At 61.8% G+C, this 15,535-nt stretch overlaps 2 protein-coding genes across 4 annotated transcripts in view; one reads left to right on the plus strand and one right to left on the minus strand.

Moving 5' to 3' along the window:
• PTDSS2 (phosphatidylserine synthase 2) overlaps nucleotides 1-3,995 on the plus strand; it is a 29,547-nt gene extending 25,552 nt beyond the window's left edge. For both annotated transcript variants that reach the window (XM_082626624.1, XM_082626625.1), the window contains 6 exons: nucleotides 434-547; nucleotides 670-788; nucleotides 1,140-1,254; nucleotides 1,328-1,473; nucleotides 1,567-1,752; nucleotides 1,873-3,995. In XM_082626624.1, coding sequence (XP_082482750.1) covers nucleotides 434-547; nucleotides 670-788; nucleotides 1,140-1,254; nucleotides 1,328-1,473; nucleotides 1,567-1,752; nucleotides 1,873-2,032 — 840 coding nt within the window. In that variant the 3' untranslated portion in view covers nucleotides 2,033-3,995. The remainder of the gene's footprint in view (nucleotides 1-433; nucleotides 548-669; nucleotides 789-1,139; nucleotides 1,255-1,327; nucleotides 1,474-1,566; nucleotides 1,753-1,872) is intronic.
• A 128-nt stretch (nucleotides 3,996-4,123) lies between these two features.
• On the minus strand, nucleotides 4,124-15,183 carry RNH1 (ribonuclease/angiogenin inhibitor 1). Of its 2 annotated transcripts, none has more exons than XM_082626627.1 (10): nucleotides 15,162-15,183; nucleotides 9,492-9,597; nucleotides 6,747-6,917; nucleotides 6,322-6,492; nucleotides 5,703-5,873; nucleotides 5,454-5,624; nucleotides 5,191-5,361; nucleotides 4,766-4,936; nucleotides 4,421-4,591; nucleotides 4,124-4,331 (listed from the first exon to the last, which is right to left on the minus strand). In XM_082626627.1, the coding sequence occupies exons 2-10, from the start codon at nucleotides 9,575-9,577 to the stop codon at nucleotides 4,244-4,246; spliced, it is 1,371 nt and encodes a 456-aa protein (XP_082482753.1). In that variant the 5' UTR covers nucleotides 9,578-9,597; nucleotides 15,162-15,183; the 3' UTR covers nucleotides 4,124-4,243. The 2 variants fall into 2 exon arrangements, with proteins under 2 accessions (XP_082482753.1, XP_082482752.1); XM_082626626.1 differs by lacking the exon at nucleotides 15,162-15,183 and adding an exon at nucleotides 11,564-11,703.
• Between the last annotated feature and the right edge of the window lie 352 nt (nucleotides 15,184-15,535).

Raw genomic sequence — 15,535 nt, forward strand, 5'->3', positions numbered from 1 at the left:
GCATTGGGTCTTCGTTGCTGCACACGGGCTTTCTCTATTTGTGGCGAGTGGGGGCTGCTCTTCGTTGCGGTGCGCGGGCTTCTTGTTGCGGTAGCTTCTCTTGTTGCGGAGCACGGGCTCTAGGCACGCGGGCTTCAGTAGTTGTGGCTCGCGGGCTCTAGAGCACAGGCTCAGTAGCTGTGGCACACGGGCTTAGTTGCTCCGCGGCATGTGGGATCTTCCCGGACCAGGGCTCGAACCCATGTCCCCTGCGTTGGCAGGCAGATTCTTAACCACTGCGCCACCAGGGAAGCCCTCAAAGTCTTAACTTGGGGCGGCCAGAGCCACAGCTGCCCTGCCGCCGCGCCCCACCTGAGGGCAGTGGGGCGGGGGTAGGGGGCGGGATGTCCTTGGGGGATCCCGCGCAGGGGGCTGACGCCCTGGCGGCCCGCAGACCCTGATGATCCGCGACTGGTGGATGTGCACAATCGTGAGCGTGATGTTTGAGTTCCTGGAATACAGCCTGGAGCATCAACTGCCCAACTTCAGCGAGTGCTGGTGGGACCACGTAAGTGCCGCCCTCTGCGTCCCGGCCGGCCACAACGTGGGGGCAGCAGGCGGCATGGGGTCCCCTCAGCCAGGGCCGTTCGACCTGGGGACCCGTGGCACCCACCTCCCTCCCGCCCCCAGTGGATCATGGACGTGCTCGTCTGCAACGGGCTGGGCATCTACTGCGGCATGAAGACCCTCGAGTGGCTGTCCCTAAAGACGTACAAGTGGCAGGGCCTCTGGAACATCCCAACCTACAAGTACGTCTGGAGAGCCGCCCTGCTCCGCGCAGGCCTTGACCCCAGTGTGGGGCCTGCAGGGCCGCCCCCGCCCCGAGGTCCTTTCGCGAGGTGCTACAGGCGAGGATCTTGCCTCTGTAAACTCCACCCAGGATGTGACCCTGGGTGCTGCCCTCGTGGCGGCCGGGACGTCAGCCCGTCCCCATCCAGCCCGCTCCTCTTACTCCCTGCTGGCCCTTCTCGGGATCGTCCCTTCCCAGCCACCTCCCTCTGTGAAGAAGTAGAGAGTCCAGGAAAAGACCTGGGGGGCCAGGGGCTGGGGGCGAGTGTGCCCAGCGGGCGTTGCCCTGGGCTGACGGGCCGCGGTTCCAGGGGCAAGATGAAGAGGATCGTCTTCCAGTTCACGCCCTACAGCTGGGTCCGCTTCGAGTGGAAGCCGGCCTCCAGCCTGCGCCGCTGGCTGGCCGTGTGTGGCATCATCCTGGTGGTAAGGCCTATTGCCTCCTGCATGCCCCCGCCCCTCCCTGCCCCGGGCGCCCTCCACTCTCCTCTGCCCCCAGTTTCTCTTGGCAGAGCTGAACACCTTCTACCTGAAGTTCGTGCTGTGGATGCCCCCCGAGCACTACCTGGTCCTCCTGCGGCTAGTCTTCTTCGTCAACGTGGGCGGCGTGGCCATGCGGGAGATCTACGACTTCATGGACGACCCGTGAGGGCCAGGGCGGGGCCTGGGCCGTGGAGGGGGCGGGGGCGACGGCGGGGCGCTCTCGGGCCTCACCCCTGCGCCCGCCCCCCTCTGCAGGAAGCTCCACAAGAAGCTGGGCCAGCAGGCCTGGCTGGTGGCAGCCATCACCGTCACGGAGCTGCTCATCGTGGTGAAGTACGACCCGCACACGCTCACGCTGTCCCTGCCCTTCTACATCGCCCAGTGCTGGACACTCGGCTCCGTGCTCGCCCTCACCTGGACCGTCTGGCGCTTCTTCCTGCGGTGAGCGCTGTGGCCCCGGTGGTCCTGCCTGCCCACCCCAGGCTCTGAGCTCCCCTGCGGGGCAGCGTCCAGGGACCTCCGTGGGCTGGCTGGTGGTGACGCAGACCCCGCTGTCCCCAGGGACATCACCCTGAGGTACAAGGAGACGCGGCGGCAGAAGCAGCAGGGCAGGGACGACCAGGGCAGGGCGGACGGCGGCGTGGACGGGCGCCAACCAGGGCCCGACGACCCCTCGGGGTCCGAGGAGGCCGAGAGGGAGGGGGTGCCAGCACCCCACTGACGCTGCGGCTGGGCCTGCAGAGCCCAGGCCCGGCGCCCTCCACCCTCTGGGATTCCCGCCAGGAGCCTTCCAGCAGGCCTCAGCCCTCGAGGTTCTATCTCCCTTTTCTCCCGCGTACACGGTGGGGTGGGGCGCGTGTGTGTGGTGTGTGCACACGTGTGGGTGCGTGTGTGTGTGTATGTGTGCTCCTGAGGCTCTGGGGCTCGCCCTGGGCCGGCTGGTCCCCCTTCTGTGCAGTCAGCCCACCACCTCGGCCACCCCCAGCCTTGGTGCCCAGACGGCCCGGCCCAGGCAGCAGCGTCTTGGTGCCCCTCTCTGCTCCCTGGGCCCCGCCGGTCCCCCACGACCTTCTGGCGGCACGTGTGAAGGACAGTCGTCCAGGGACGCCCTGGCGTGGCTGGGAAAGGGCAGATCCACTTCCTCGGGAGCCTCCATCTGACCCTCCAACCTGGAGGGTGCGTGGACAGGGCTGCCCGCACATCGAGTCAGAGACTCCAAGGCCTGGTGCCCGCCGTCAGGAGGGCGGGTCATGAGGGAGGGTCTCTGTGGCCCAGGGTTGAGGTCGCCCCCACGAGCAAACAGAACAAATAAAAGCCAAGGTGACAGCCTGCAGCTCTGCAGCTCCTCACGGCCCCTCGCCCCTGCCCTACCCTGTGCCGCCCGGAGGGCAGCTGGGAGCCACTTGGGCTGGACGCCTGTCCTGGCAGACAACCAGCAGGCACGAGGGTCACCGGTCCCCCTGGCGCCTCCTACTGCATCCGCCCCTCGGGCCGGCTAGAGGGAGCTGGTTGTGGGCGGGGTGTGGGTGATGGCGCACTGTCTTCAGGCTTCACACGCACCGGCAAAGGGAAGCGCCCTGACTTCCGGGCAAGGGTGACACTCCCGACCTTCCCAAGGGCAGGGCCTCTCAGAGCGCCAGGGCCTCGGCAGACTTGTTTCCTTAGTTTATTTTCCCGTAACTACTTCTGGGGAGAATTTCAAACCTAGGGCGGTTGTTACCCCGCCCCACCTGCTGCTCTTGTGCTGTGCCCTTGAGCTGAGTTTCTCAGCCTCTGGCTTCCATGGGCTTCCTCGCATCAGGGGTGTGACCCGGGGCCTCAGTGTGCCCCACCCCACCTGCTGCCGTCCCAGTGTCACCTTTGATCTGGGTTTAGGGCCGACGCCTGTCCCACCACTGCGAAGACACCAAGCGTCCTGTCCGCCCACCTCCACCAGGGGTTCTCGGCGTCACGGAGTTCACAGTCGCTCTGGTCCCAGACTACCTCCATCCTGTGGCCTGCGCTCTCCCTGCAGGGCTGGAGGCCTGCGTTGCTCACTGGTCCCAGGCGTGGTCCCCGGGAGTGGTTTCTGGCCCACAGCGGGTGCAGGTTCCCCTGGAGCGTCTCCCGCCCAGACCTGGGTGGGTCCACCCAATCTTCCACAGCCTGCTCTCTTCTGGAGGAAGGTGTTACAAAGCCAGGGCCCTGGGTACCTTGGAGGGCTTTGTCGTGATGGCAGGAAGTTACTGCCCAGGCGCCGACCCTCTGAAAGCTGCCCAGTGTGTACACCTTGATCGTGCTGCTCAGGGCAGGTCACCCCTACGCTGCCTGCCCACGGCCAGACGAGGCCAGCGAGACGGGGTGGACCCTGCCCTTACGTCCACAGGGCTCCGGCCTCCACCAGGAGAGCACTTGGGAGCCAGCCATTGGCAGGCTCGGCCAGGCCCTGGGAGCAGCTCCCAGCCGGGGTTTGCGGCCCACACACAGGCGGTCCAAGCGCGCTGCTGGCCAAGGTGAACCAGGCCCCGAGGGCAGGGGCCGCGTTCTGGTGCCCCTTAGTGCAGGCGGGACGCCTGAGGCAGTGAAGGCCTGTAGGATGGGGTGGCCTCCAAGGCCGCAAGGAACAGGACCCCGCCAGCACCTGGGGAGCTCAGACCGGACCCCTACGGAGGACCCCGCTGGGCACACCCGCCACCAGGCCCGGACCCCTGACTTGACTTGCCTAAGGCTGCTACATCTGTGGTGCTCGCTGGGCAGCAGGGTGCTTGTGAAAACATCACCCCCTTGACACCAGAGCCTCGTGGAGACCACGAGAACGGACAAAGACCCCTCCTGCCAGAAAAGCGTTTTAATAAAGTGCCTAAAATGCTCTCCCAAAAATGAGCTGATTTAAGCTCTTCTCTCGGTTAAAGGCAGGACTCCTCTGGGGAGGAGGGCCGTCCGGGGATGGGCGTCAGGAGATGATCCGCAGGCCGGGCTTGCTCCCCTCCAGGGCCCGCAGGCGCTCCTCCACTGCCTCCGTCCAGTAGATGTCGTACAGACTGCAGGGAAGGAGGGGGTGAGGTAGCGGCCACGCCCCCCACCCCGCCCTGTGTGCCTCACCTGTCCCCCGCACCCCAGGGCCACTCACACCAGCTGTTCCAGGCCGCAGCTGGACTGCTCCAGGCTGCCCAGCAGCTGCAGGACGCCGGGGTCACCCAGGCCATTGTTGCTCAGGTCCAGCTCGCGCAGGCTGCGATTGGTCAGCAGGAGCGAGGCCAGGCCTCCACAGGCGTCGTCCGTCACGTCACAGTCCCCCAGCCTGGGCGGAGGGCAAGGCCGAGGTCAGGCGGAGGGTGCGCCCCCAGCTGGCTGTGCGACCAGGGCCCAGGCCGCCGCCAGATCATGGAGCGCAGGTGGGGGGGGGGGGCGGGCTTGAGTCTTAGCTGTCCCCGCCCTCAGCCCGGGTGGACGGGGTGCCCCCCAGCAGGCTCACCAGAGCACCCTCAGCGTGGTGTCGGGCTGGCCCAAGGCCTGGCACAGTGCCTGGACGCCCGAGTCGCCCAGCTGGTTGCTGCTCAGCTGCAGCTCCAGGAGATGCTTGTTCTGGGTCAGCATCGAGCCGAAGTGGTGGCAGCAGGCGGCCGTGAGGCTGCAGGACTTCACCCTGCGGGCGGCAGCCGGGGACTGGGGCCACCACGGCCCACGCCTCTGGGGTGCCCCGGGAGGCCCCGGGGGATCTGAGCGCCAGCCCCCCTCCCCCGAGTCTCTGCCCGTCTTGGGTGGCTCCACCTTGGCACCCCCCTCCCCCACCCCCCGAGGGCACCTGCACCTCGCCAGCCCCCGGCGCTGTTCCCCCCGGGCCACCCAGGGTCCTCTGCACGGGCTTTCCCATCCCCTGGCGCCGCGAGGCCCCCTCACCACAGGGACTCCAGCTGGCAGCCCGGCTGCAGCAGGCTCTCGCACAGCAGCCGGGCGCTCTCGTCACCCAGACTGTTGCCCGCCAGACTCAGCTCCTTCAGGGTCTCCTTGGCCTGGAGGATGCGGCAGAGGTCTCTGCAGCCACTGACGGTGATATCACACTCCCAGAGCCTACGGAGGTGAGTCCCCCGTCAGCACAGAGAGGCTCCCAACGTGTCCTGCCGCCCCCAGGTTTTTGTCTGCCCGGCCGGAGGCCGGCTCACCAGAGGGTCTTGAGCTGGCAGCTGGGGCTCAGCAGCCCAGGGCACAGCTCCACGATGCCTGCATCGCCCAGCGGGTTGCTGCCCAGGTCCAGCTCGTTCAGCGAGGCCTGGGAGGCCACGATCCCACACAGGTCCTTACAGCTGGCCAGCGTGAGGCCGCAGTTCTCCAGCCTGGGGGCACGAGAGGCGCTGGGAACTGGGGCGCCCCCCAGCCCCCGCCCTGCCCCCCAGCCCCAGCCCGGAACTTACTTGAGTGTCTGCAGCTGGCAGGCAGAGTCCGCCAGGCCCCGGCACAGCGCCCGGATGCCAGCCTCGCCCATGTCATTGTTGCTCACCACGAGCTCCTTCAGGTCCCGTGTGGCCCTGAGCACCGCGGCCAGGGGCTCACAGGCCGCGGCTGTCAGGTTGCAGTACTCCAGCCTGGGGGAGGGCGGGCAGTCAGCCCCTCGGCTGCAGGAACGCGGCCTGGCCCAGGGGGCACCTGTCTGGGTCTCCTTTCCCACCCCGGCCGTGAGGCCTGCAGAGACTGGACGGCTGCCAGGCGGTGACAGCATGGCAGTGGCCGAGGGGCCATCTCCCCAGGTGGCGGGTGCCCAGAGACCCAGGAGAAAGACACCCAGCCCGAGCTGGGCCTTTCTGGCTCGGTTTCCTCCCTCTGTGGCTGACCCCGTCTGTGTGCTCACTTGGGGTCACAGGCCAGCTGCCAGCTGCTTTCAGAGGCCACAGCCCCAGCCTCAGGGAAGAGCCCCTCCTCGAAGCTCCCTGCAGCCGATGAGCTGGGGAGGGGGCTTGCCCAGGGCAGACAGCCGAAACCCAGGGGACGGGTGGGCACGGGCACCTCGGGGCCCCGGGTGGGGTGCACACTCACTGCAGCTTCTCCAGGTGGCACTGCGGGTCCAGGAGCCCCTCGCAGAGCAGCTGCAGGCCGGCGTCGCCCAGCGGGTTGTCGCTGAGGTGCAGCTCCCGCAGGGTGGGCAGGGAGTGCAGCACGCCGGGCAGGACCCCGCAGCCGGCCTCGGTCAGGCAGCAGTTCTGGAGGCTGGACACGTGGCCGTCAGCGGGCCCCAGGAGCCGGCTGCGGCTCCCACGCAAGACGAGCCACCCCTCCGTCTGCCAGAGCCCGAGCAAGGCGGACACAGAACCGCTGCCACCACACACACCCCCACGGGGAGGCCAGGCAGCTGGCCTTGCAGGAGGGGACGCGGGGTGGGGCGGGGCCCGTGGGGCGGGGGCCCCGAGAGGGCTCAGGTGTGCCTCAGGGCCCAGAGCCCAGGAGTGGCCAGCACGGCTCACCTGAGCTTCTGGATCTTGCAGGTGGGGCTCTGCAGGCCCTGGAGCACCAGGTGCACGCCGCCGTCGCCCAGCTCATTGGTGCGGAGGCTGAGCTCCGTCAGGGAGGGGTTGGCCTGGAGCGCAGAACCGATGTCCTTGCACCGCACCTCCGTGAGGCCACAGTCGTCCAGCCTGCAGACGGACACTCAGTCACTTCACACAGCAGGTTGTGACCCGTTCTTGGGCCAAGAACTCGACGAGGTGGGTCACAACCAACACATCTTAAAATGAAAGAGCAAAAGCGCGTGGATCGTCTCATGAAAACTGTTAAGATACTGGCACCTATACGGACGTGTATCTCCGCATCTTCCCCGGGACACGGTCAGCGGGCACAAGTGCCCCTCCACCCCCAGGAGAGAAACCAAACCTGGAGGCGGCAGCTCGAGGGCAGAGCCCAGCTGAAGAGGCTCGGAGAGGCCAGCGTGGAACGTGCCAGACCCTGACCCAGGATCACGTCCACCGATTAAGTGAACCACTGAGTCAATACAGGTGGAAGGAAAGCCAGCTCTTCCTCAGAGAATGACACGTGATTAATGTGGAAGGAATGAAAAAAGTAAACACCCCAGTGAGGCAGAGTCCCAGGAACACTTCTGGCAAAAAACCCCCCAACAGCTGCGAAGATCAACAGGCAAAAAGTCCCAGGAGAAACAGGACATGAGCAGAGTCTGAAGGGGCGTCACCCTGAGAAGTGGCAGGCACCCCGCATCAGGTGGTCACGGCGACCATTAGGGGTGACCACGTGGCACTGCTGTGACAACACCTCCCACAATACGATACGCCAGGCAGGACACAACGTCATTTCTGTGTTGTCTGGCCAAAACGTGTGACTCAACCCTGAGAAGACGTCAGAGGCACTTTCACCTGAGCCCCAGTGAGCGGACCCCAGAGTCAGGCGGCCAAGGACAAGGAGGGACGGAGGGACCATCACAGACAGGAGGGGCCGTGGAGACGTGGCCATGATGCCGTGGGGGGTCCCGCACGAGCTGGGAACAGGAGAGGACATGCACAGAAAAGCCAGTGACATGAGTCAAGGCAGCTGTGTTGGGCTCTTCGCTTTGACCAGCGCCCCAGGCGACGGGGCACGGGGGACCCTGCACTGTCTTTGTGACTCTTCCATAAACCTTCCATAAAACTATTTCAAATAAGTTCAAAAGAAGAAAGATAAGCAGGGACTTGAGGATACGGGGAGGGGGAAGGGTAAGCTGGGACGAAGTGAGAGAGTGGCTTGGACACATATACACGACCAAACGTAAGGTAGATAGCTAGTGGGAAGCAGCCGCGTAGCACAGGGAGATCAGCTCGGTGCTTTGTGACCGCCTGGAGGGGTGGGATAGGGAGGGTGGGAGGGAGGGAGACGCAAGAGGGAAGAGAGATGGGGACATATGTATAACTGATTCCCTTTGTTATAAAGCAGAAACTGACACACCACTGTAAAGCAATTATACTTCAGTGAAGATGTTAAAAAAAAAAAGTAAAATGACACATGTAAGAAGTTATTTATTATAGCATTGTTTGTAATAGCAAAAGGTTAGAAGCAATTAATTGCTATGGAGCCTTAATAAGAAAAAAAAGTGGCTCTAAATGCCTGGGTAAGATTTCCAAAATAGATTAAGGGAAAAAGGAAGGTTATACAACAAAGTGAAGCCTACGCTGCTATTGCTATTTGTCTGACACAGAGGGGAAAAGAATTGGATATTTGCTAACCCCGCCCTTGCCGCTCCGCCGCACACGCCATACTTCGGAGAGCTCACCATTCCTCAGTGTACCCTTCGGGCACTGCACCTTCTTAAACGCTGTTCCCACTGCTCTTCCTCCCAGCCCTCGCCTTCCTGCTCGCCCTTCCCAAGATATTCATGCATATACACATCCTTCCTTGTATTAGAAACACAAATGGCATATTGTGCATGCTGTTCTGCACTTTTTTTACTTAATACATACTTGCACATAAAGGGCTGTCTCATTCTATTTTATAACTTTATACTTCTCCATTGAACAGATAAATCATAACTTATTTAATCAGTCCCCTATGAATGGGTATTTCCATTGTTTCCTATCTTTTGCTATTAAAAATAATGCTGTAATGAACATTCTTGTGCATATGTTATTTCACATTATATCTATGGAATTATACCTGTGGGCTAAATTCTTAGAAACAAGGGTAGTTGATGCAGAGGGCAACAGAGTGGACTGGGCACAGGACTGAGAGACTTTTCACTGTATTCCCTTTGGTGTCTTTTTGAATTTTGTACCATATGTCTTACCTATTCAAAAATAAAATACTTTTAAATCCCAAAAAAAAAAAAAAAAGATAAGCCGGCAGGCACTCATCTCTTGCTTGTGAGCCCTGAGGAACCTGCGGGTTTGAGGGCCTCGACAGCAGAAGTCAGCCTGGACTTGGATTCCCAGCCCACAGCCCGGCAGGGGCAGAGGACAGGCAGTGCCCACACGAGCCGGCTGCGGCAACTGCGTGCCCAGGGGAAGGGGACGAGCGGAGGAGACCCTGGGCCAGGTTGCTCTGCCCACCAGGCCTGGGCCAGAATGGGTTTACATTTGAACGGTTGGAAAAAAATACAAAAGGAGTCACACTTTATGGCACGTGAAAATCATACAAAATTTACATCATGCTTCTGTAAGTGAAGTGACCTGGGACAGCCCTCACCCCCTGCGGGGTGATGACCCCGGGGACGCAGGCATGGCTCCTCCTACCTGACCACCTCGTACTGCTGGATCAGAGGCAGGAGCTCTGTCCACCGGGCGTCACTCAGCTGCTCACACTGGATGTCGAGCTTCATGGTGGGAGGCGAGGTGTTGCCTAGACACAGGCAGGGGAGAAGGAGAGGATTTCAGCCAAACTCTCCAGGTCTGACAGGCCAGAGACCCAGTGGACGGAAGACGTCCAGACAGGACCCCAGGGGACATTCCAGCAGAAGCCACAGCCTCACCGCCTGCTTCGTTTCCCTTCTTCAACACCTTTATCCATGTCAGCCTCCAGGAGCAGAAATGGGAGAGGGCTCCCGGGCAAAGACTGCCACGGACCGCAGAGCTCGGGGATGTGGCCACGGGGACAGAGGCTGCCCTCATCCCCCAGCCCCCCGGGCCCCTCCCACCCGAGGAAGGGGAGACCGGCGCTCACCGCCCGAAGCCCTGCCTCTGCCTTGCCAGCAAGGACGGGGTGGGAGGTCACAGGCCCTGAAACCTCACCAGGGCCACACACAGAGCCTGAACAAATGAGTAACCAGAGCCCCGGGGGGATGCCGACTGTGGCCCTGAAGGGGGGGCCAGCAGGAGAGGAACTCAGCGGCAGCCATGAGCTGGGGGGTGCCCGGGAGTGCGGCAGGGAGCGGGCTTTCAGTCAAGAGGAACAGAAAGTTCAGTAAACACCCGCGCCTGGAAGCCATGCCTTTCCAGGTCTCTGGAGACAGGATGACTCAGACCCATGTGAGGTTCCCGGTTCCCCGAAACCCCCAGATTCCTGAGAACAATGCTTCACTCGTGTTTGTTGTGTCCGTGCCTGGCACAGCCCCGGCCTTGCAGAAGAGGGCATGCCCCCTGCCGGCCCCCGCTGGTTCGAGCCCACAGCGGGGAGGAGGGCCAGCCCAGGCAAAGGCTCTAGTTACATTCCTTCTGGGAGGGCCCTGGGGCCAAGGATCAGGTAAGATTCAGATTCACGTGTGCACGTCCCAGCAGAGGGGCCTGCTAAGAAACTGAGACGAGGGCACGGGTAACTGGCCACTTCCCGTACCATCACAGGGAGGGACCATCCCAGGGAGAGGCCGCTCAGCCCACTGGCCAGAGCACGTGAGCAAAACCAGACCTGCCACCCACCCCCAGCCCAGGGTGTGGCCACCCAAACCCTGACTCAGAACCCTCAGTCATCGCGGGAGAGCGATCAGGGGGAGGGGCCCGTGAGGATCTCCGGCCCTGACACCGCTCCCCGGGCTGTTCCCTCCCCGAATCCAGTGTGACATTAGGGGACTCGCCTCTCCAGAGTAGGAAACTGATACCCGGCAGCTGCGCCCCCCAAGCCCCCAGACTTGACTAGACACAGAGTATCCCTTTGGTTGGCCTGTGGGCGTCTTAGCCTCCAGAGGACACGGATCCCTTTGAGAACCCGTGAAAAAGTGTTAACATCCCGCAAAGATGCCGCGTGTATAGCCTTCCTCACAAGCCCCCAGTTAGGGTGCCTGATCTGGACAGGAACAAGCACATGTCCGGCCCACGGCCTCCCTGGCAATCAGGACCCCCACCAGCTGGGCTGCTCCCCAGGACCCAAGTCGCGGGTCCAGGATCTCAACAACGGCCCCTAATTAATGCTTCCAAGTGCCCGGACAGGCCGCTGCGCAAGACCGTGCCGGAAGACAGGAGGTGGGTCTTCGTCTCTCCTTCCCTGGAGCGGCGCCCGCGGCCCCGCCCCCCGCTACCAGCGCAGCTTGGTTACCTCTGCGAGGCGCGGGGGGTGGCGGGGAGCAGGGGCGCGCCGGGGTCCGCGCGGGGCCGCCCAGGGCCGCCGCAGCCCCCCACGCCCGCCCAAGGCTCCGCATGTGTCCGGGGGTCGGGGGTCGGAGGTCAGCGCGGGGTCGGGCCGGGGCCTCTCCAGGGAGAGGCGGGCCGCTCAGATGCCGCGCGGAGAGGGCTCCCCGCGCCCCCGGCCCCCGCGCTTTCTCGGGCCCGGGGACCGTCCGCCACGCGGTCAGCGGCTGGGGGGCCCCCAAAACGCCGCGGGGCCGCCGCGCCCCGCTCCCCGGCCCGCTCCCGCTCTGCCCCGACCGCGGACCTACCTCCGGCGCATCCACCGCAGACCAGAGAGCCGAGCTGCGTCTTCCGCCCGGGCAGGGGGTGGGGTCACGTCCTGGGGCGGGGCCTTGAAGAGTGGGGGCCGGGCGGGCCCAGAGCCCCGCGCCAGGTCGTCCTCGCCCATCGAACCCCGGCTGGAAGACACTAGACCCCGGGAGGGGCCCGCCCGCCAACCCTCCATCCCTCCCCGGCTTGGCCCCGGGCCCTTTTCTGAGACGCGCGCCAAGCCTACGCCCACAGTTAAGCCTTCGCCGCTTTCCGCTGAACTCCGGGGTAAAAGTTGACGTCCCTGTTTGATTTTCCACTTTGTCGCCCAGAACGGGGGCAGGCCACCTTGCGGGGAGGGGGCGCCAGGCGGAGATGCGGGCGCAGGCGCGGGGAGCCCCGACCACCCCCAAGGAGACAGAGGCCGTCGGGGCTTTCTCTACGCCTTCCCACCAGCAGGCTGGACGTGGGAGTTTCCTAAAGCACAGAAATCGAATATCTGAGACACTTCGTTCTGCTGCCGCACAGGAAAAGATGGAAACTATCTGTCTTGGCTGTGATGAAATGCGTCAGTGTGTAAGCAGATACGGTAGGTTTCCTGGGAGAGAGAACCAGGCATGGCTTTCTTAACAGAAGCCATTTTTTGGCCTAAGCCGTTTTGTGATCTAAGCTGGGCCACAATGCTTGCCCTTGAACACGTCTCAGTAATTGATGATCTTAAGGGAACAAAAGAACGCAGAAACAAACGACTGTGATCAGACAAGAGAAGTAACAACAGCAAAAATAATGTACCAGTTGTAAAGACTCCCCGGTTCTGTTTCAATGGTGACGATTAGCCTGAAGCCGCAACCACCAGACCAACCGGAATCTAAGGGGTGAAGATGACCTTTTCTGACCCTCCTGACTTCAGTCAAATAAACCCTGGACTCTGCGGGGAGACACTGCTTTGGAGAAGATCCCGTGTTCCCCTTACTTGCAGCAAGAAATAATCCTTCCTTCTCCGGATCTTTGGCTTGGCTGTGTCTTTTGGCTCAACACTCACCACAAGGCAAAACGTTTTTCGGGTAACAAGCATGGCATTTGGCTTATGTAAAACACTATACACCCCTGCATTTCTGTGTATCGATCAAGAGGAATATTCATGCATGAGCTTAGGAGACATGTTCAAAATGTCTTTTTGCAGCATTTTGCAACTGTCCAGATCTGGAAACAATCTAAATGTCTACCAGTAGGAAGATGGTTAAAAGCTTCATAACACACCTGTTTTGCGCCCCTCTTGGCCTAGCCATAACCAGTGTTGTGGCTGGACTTGCCTTTGTGACTGCAAGGCAGCCTTCAACAAAGACCCTTAGGAAACTCTGGGGGAAAAAAAAAGGTTTATTACTCACATGTGTTGGAATGCACATGGCATACCTGGGGCCACAGAGCAAGGTGGGGAGGAGGCAGGGGGTTGAGGGCAGGCGGCTAGGGTTCTGCTTTAACTGGGGTCAAGGTTGGCGGCCTAGGGTTTCGCAGGCTCACTACTGGTAAATTTAAAACATCAGAGCGGGAATTTACAGCAGAAGAGAAAAGCACATGTGGCCCAGATGGTCAGTTATTGAAACCAACCAAGATCTCTAAATTTAACAAAGAAACCTCAGGGAGCTGACCAGTTGCCTGGGGGCTGGTTCGTTGTGGGAATAAAGGAAGGGTTACTCAACTTGGGGAGAATATCCAGCGGGGCCAGTCCTTGCTTGTGTAGTTTGTAAGGGGGTCAGGGCCACCAACGTGGGGCCAGGGGTCCTGGAGAGACCAGTGGCTTCGCAGGTTTGGGCCCCCAAGGCACAGACACCCACACCCGCCCGACACCATGAGCTCCCGCAGAGCAGGTGCAAGTTGACAAGTTGTCGAGTGAAGACAGCAGCTCTCCCCAACCCTGATGCAGGAGAATGAGCGTGGTGCTGGGTTTCTGGCAGAAACTCCTGCAGGCTGGGGTGGGTGAGGATGCAGCAGGGAGAGGGGAGGGGTCAGAAAGAGGCCTCTGGGTGCACTGGCATGCCAACCAACTTTAACATGATTTTTATCACAGGAGCGGTATGTGCTTTTTGTAGAAAAACCAGAAGAGAGAGAAAAAAAATGAAAGGCCCAAGAATGCCCATCTTCCAGAGACAAATGATCTGACACCTGTGTATCTGCCCCTACTCCTCCTGTATACACAATACGCAGTTTTAAAAATAAAAATGAAATATAAGCAATAGTAGGCAGAATAATGGCCCCCAAAGATGATCACATCCTAATCTCCAAACCTGTCAATAGTTACCATAGATGGCAAAGGGGTCTCTGCAGATATGACAAAGTTAAGAATCTTGAGATGGGGGTACTGTCCTTGATTACTTGGATAGGCCCAATGTAATCCTGAGGGTCCTTAAAAGAGAGGCAGAAGGGTCAAAATCAGAGAGGAAGTGACAATGGAAGCAGAGGTTGGAGTGGCTGCGCTTTGAAGATGGAGACAGGCAGCCTCTAGAAGCTAGAAAAGGTCAAGAACTAGATTCTCCCCTGGAGCCTCTGGAAGGAACCATTCTGTGGATACGTTGATTTTTAACCCCCTAAGGCCCATCTCTGACTTCTGACCTCCAGAATTGTAAAATATCTAGTCTGTAGCAACTTACTACAGTAGCAGTAAGAAACTAATGAATTAGGGAGCTGCTATATTTCTCACCTAAGAATACATATGTATACAATGTATACACGAATATACACGTACGTGAATACATATGTATGGAAGCTAACTTTTAGTGGGCACACTGTGTGTCACTGTTTCGAGTGTATTCAATCTACTCAACCAATCTCCACAAGCTGACATTTAGACTGTCTCAGCCAGACCTTGTGACAACCCGACTTCGCGGCCCTCGAGGTGCTGTCCCACTTATGTCCTTCTCTTTCCCACAGGAGCTGCCCACCCAGCTCCCCCGGGTCACTCGGGTGACCTAACGGGACAGACTGCAGGGCGGGACATCCATCCCAAGGCCCAGCACCCTGTGGGCGCCACCCGGGCCAGTGCTCTCTGCCAGGGCTGTCTGTCCTTCTTGGGGATCAGTTCTTTTGGGGAATAAGGTCGGGGGTTACTCAATTTGAGAAGGAAAGTCTGGCTGAGCCAGCCCTTGCTGGTGTAGATTGCTCGGCCCCAAAGGGCGGACCACCAAAACGCAGACCACCCTGGCGCAGAACCAGGGCCCCGCGCCGGAGGTCCCAGCGTGCCCCGGGAGGACGGCCGGCGGCGGCGCGCACGCGCAGAGGCGAACTCGGACGCCCTGACGTCATCGGAGCGCGCCGACGTTCCCTGGGCGGTGCCGCGGCCTCTGCCCGCGCGGACCCGCCTCACCGGACCCGCCCCCGACAGGCCCCGCCCCACAGGCCCGCGGAGTGGGGGTGCCCCCGGCCCAGCGGACCCCTCGCCCCACGTTGGCAAGCGAGCGTCTCCCCGGGCTGCGTGGCCCCAGTGGCACCCGGCGTGCGTCCACGCGCGGCCCGACCAAGACCGGCGCAGGTAAGGACTGACCCCGGACCGGTCGGCCGTCTGTTTGGCCCACGCGATGACGCACCTAGGGAGTGACTGACCTAGACACGACAACGAACCGTCCCTGGCCTGTTGACGGGGAGGGAGACGGCCTACTTCCGACCGGGGGGCGGTGTCAGGACCAGCGGTGGGGCGGGGCCTCGTTGCGGCGGGGCAACAGGCGGTGGGCGGGGCCTCTAGGGGCGGGGCCTGTGGGCGGGCGGACAGGGGCGGGCCTGCTGGCGGGGCCTGCGGGTGGGGCGGGGCCTGCGGGTGGGGCGGGGCCTGCGGTGGCCCGCAAGGTGCCCTCACCGCCTCCAGCCCGGCTGGAACTGATGGGCGGACCCGCGCGTGCCGTAGGTGGGCCTCGGAAGTCGGACCCGGTGAGGATGAGGTCTCGCAGGGCCCGGGCCGTGACATTAACGTGGCGGGCAGC

This window comes from Mesoplodon mirus (assembly GCF_964341445.2).
Source record: "Mesoplodon mirus genome assembly, chromosome: 7".
In the NCBI taxonomy this organism is placed as follows: Eukaryota; Metazoa; Chordata; class Mammalia; order Artiodactyla; family Ziphiidae; genus Mesoplodon; species Mesoplodon mirus.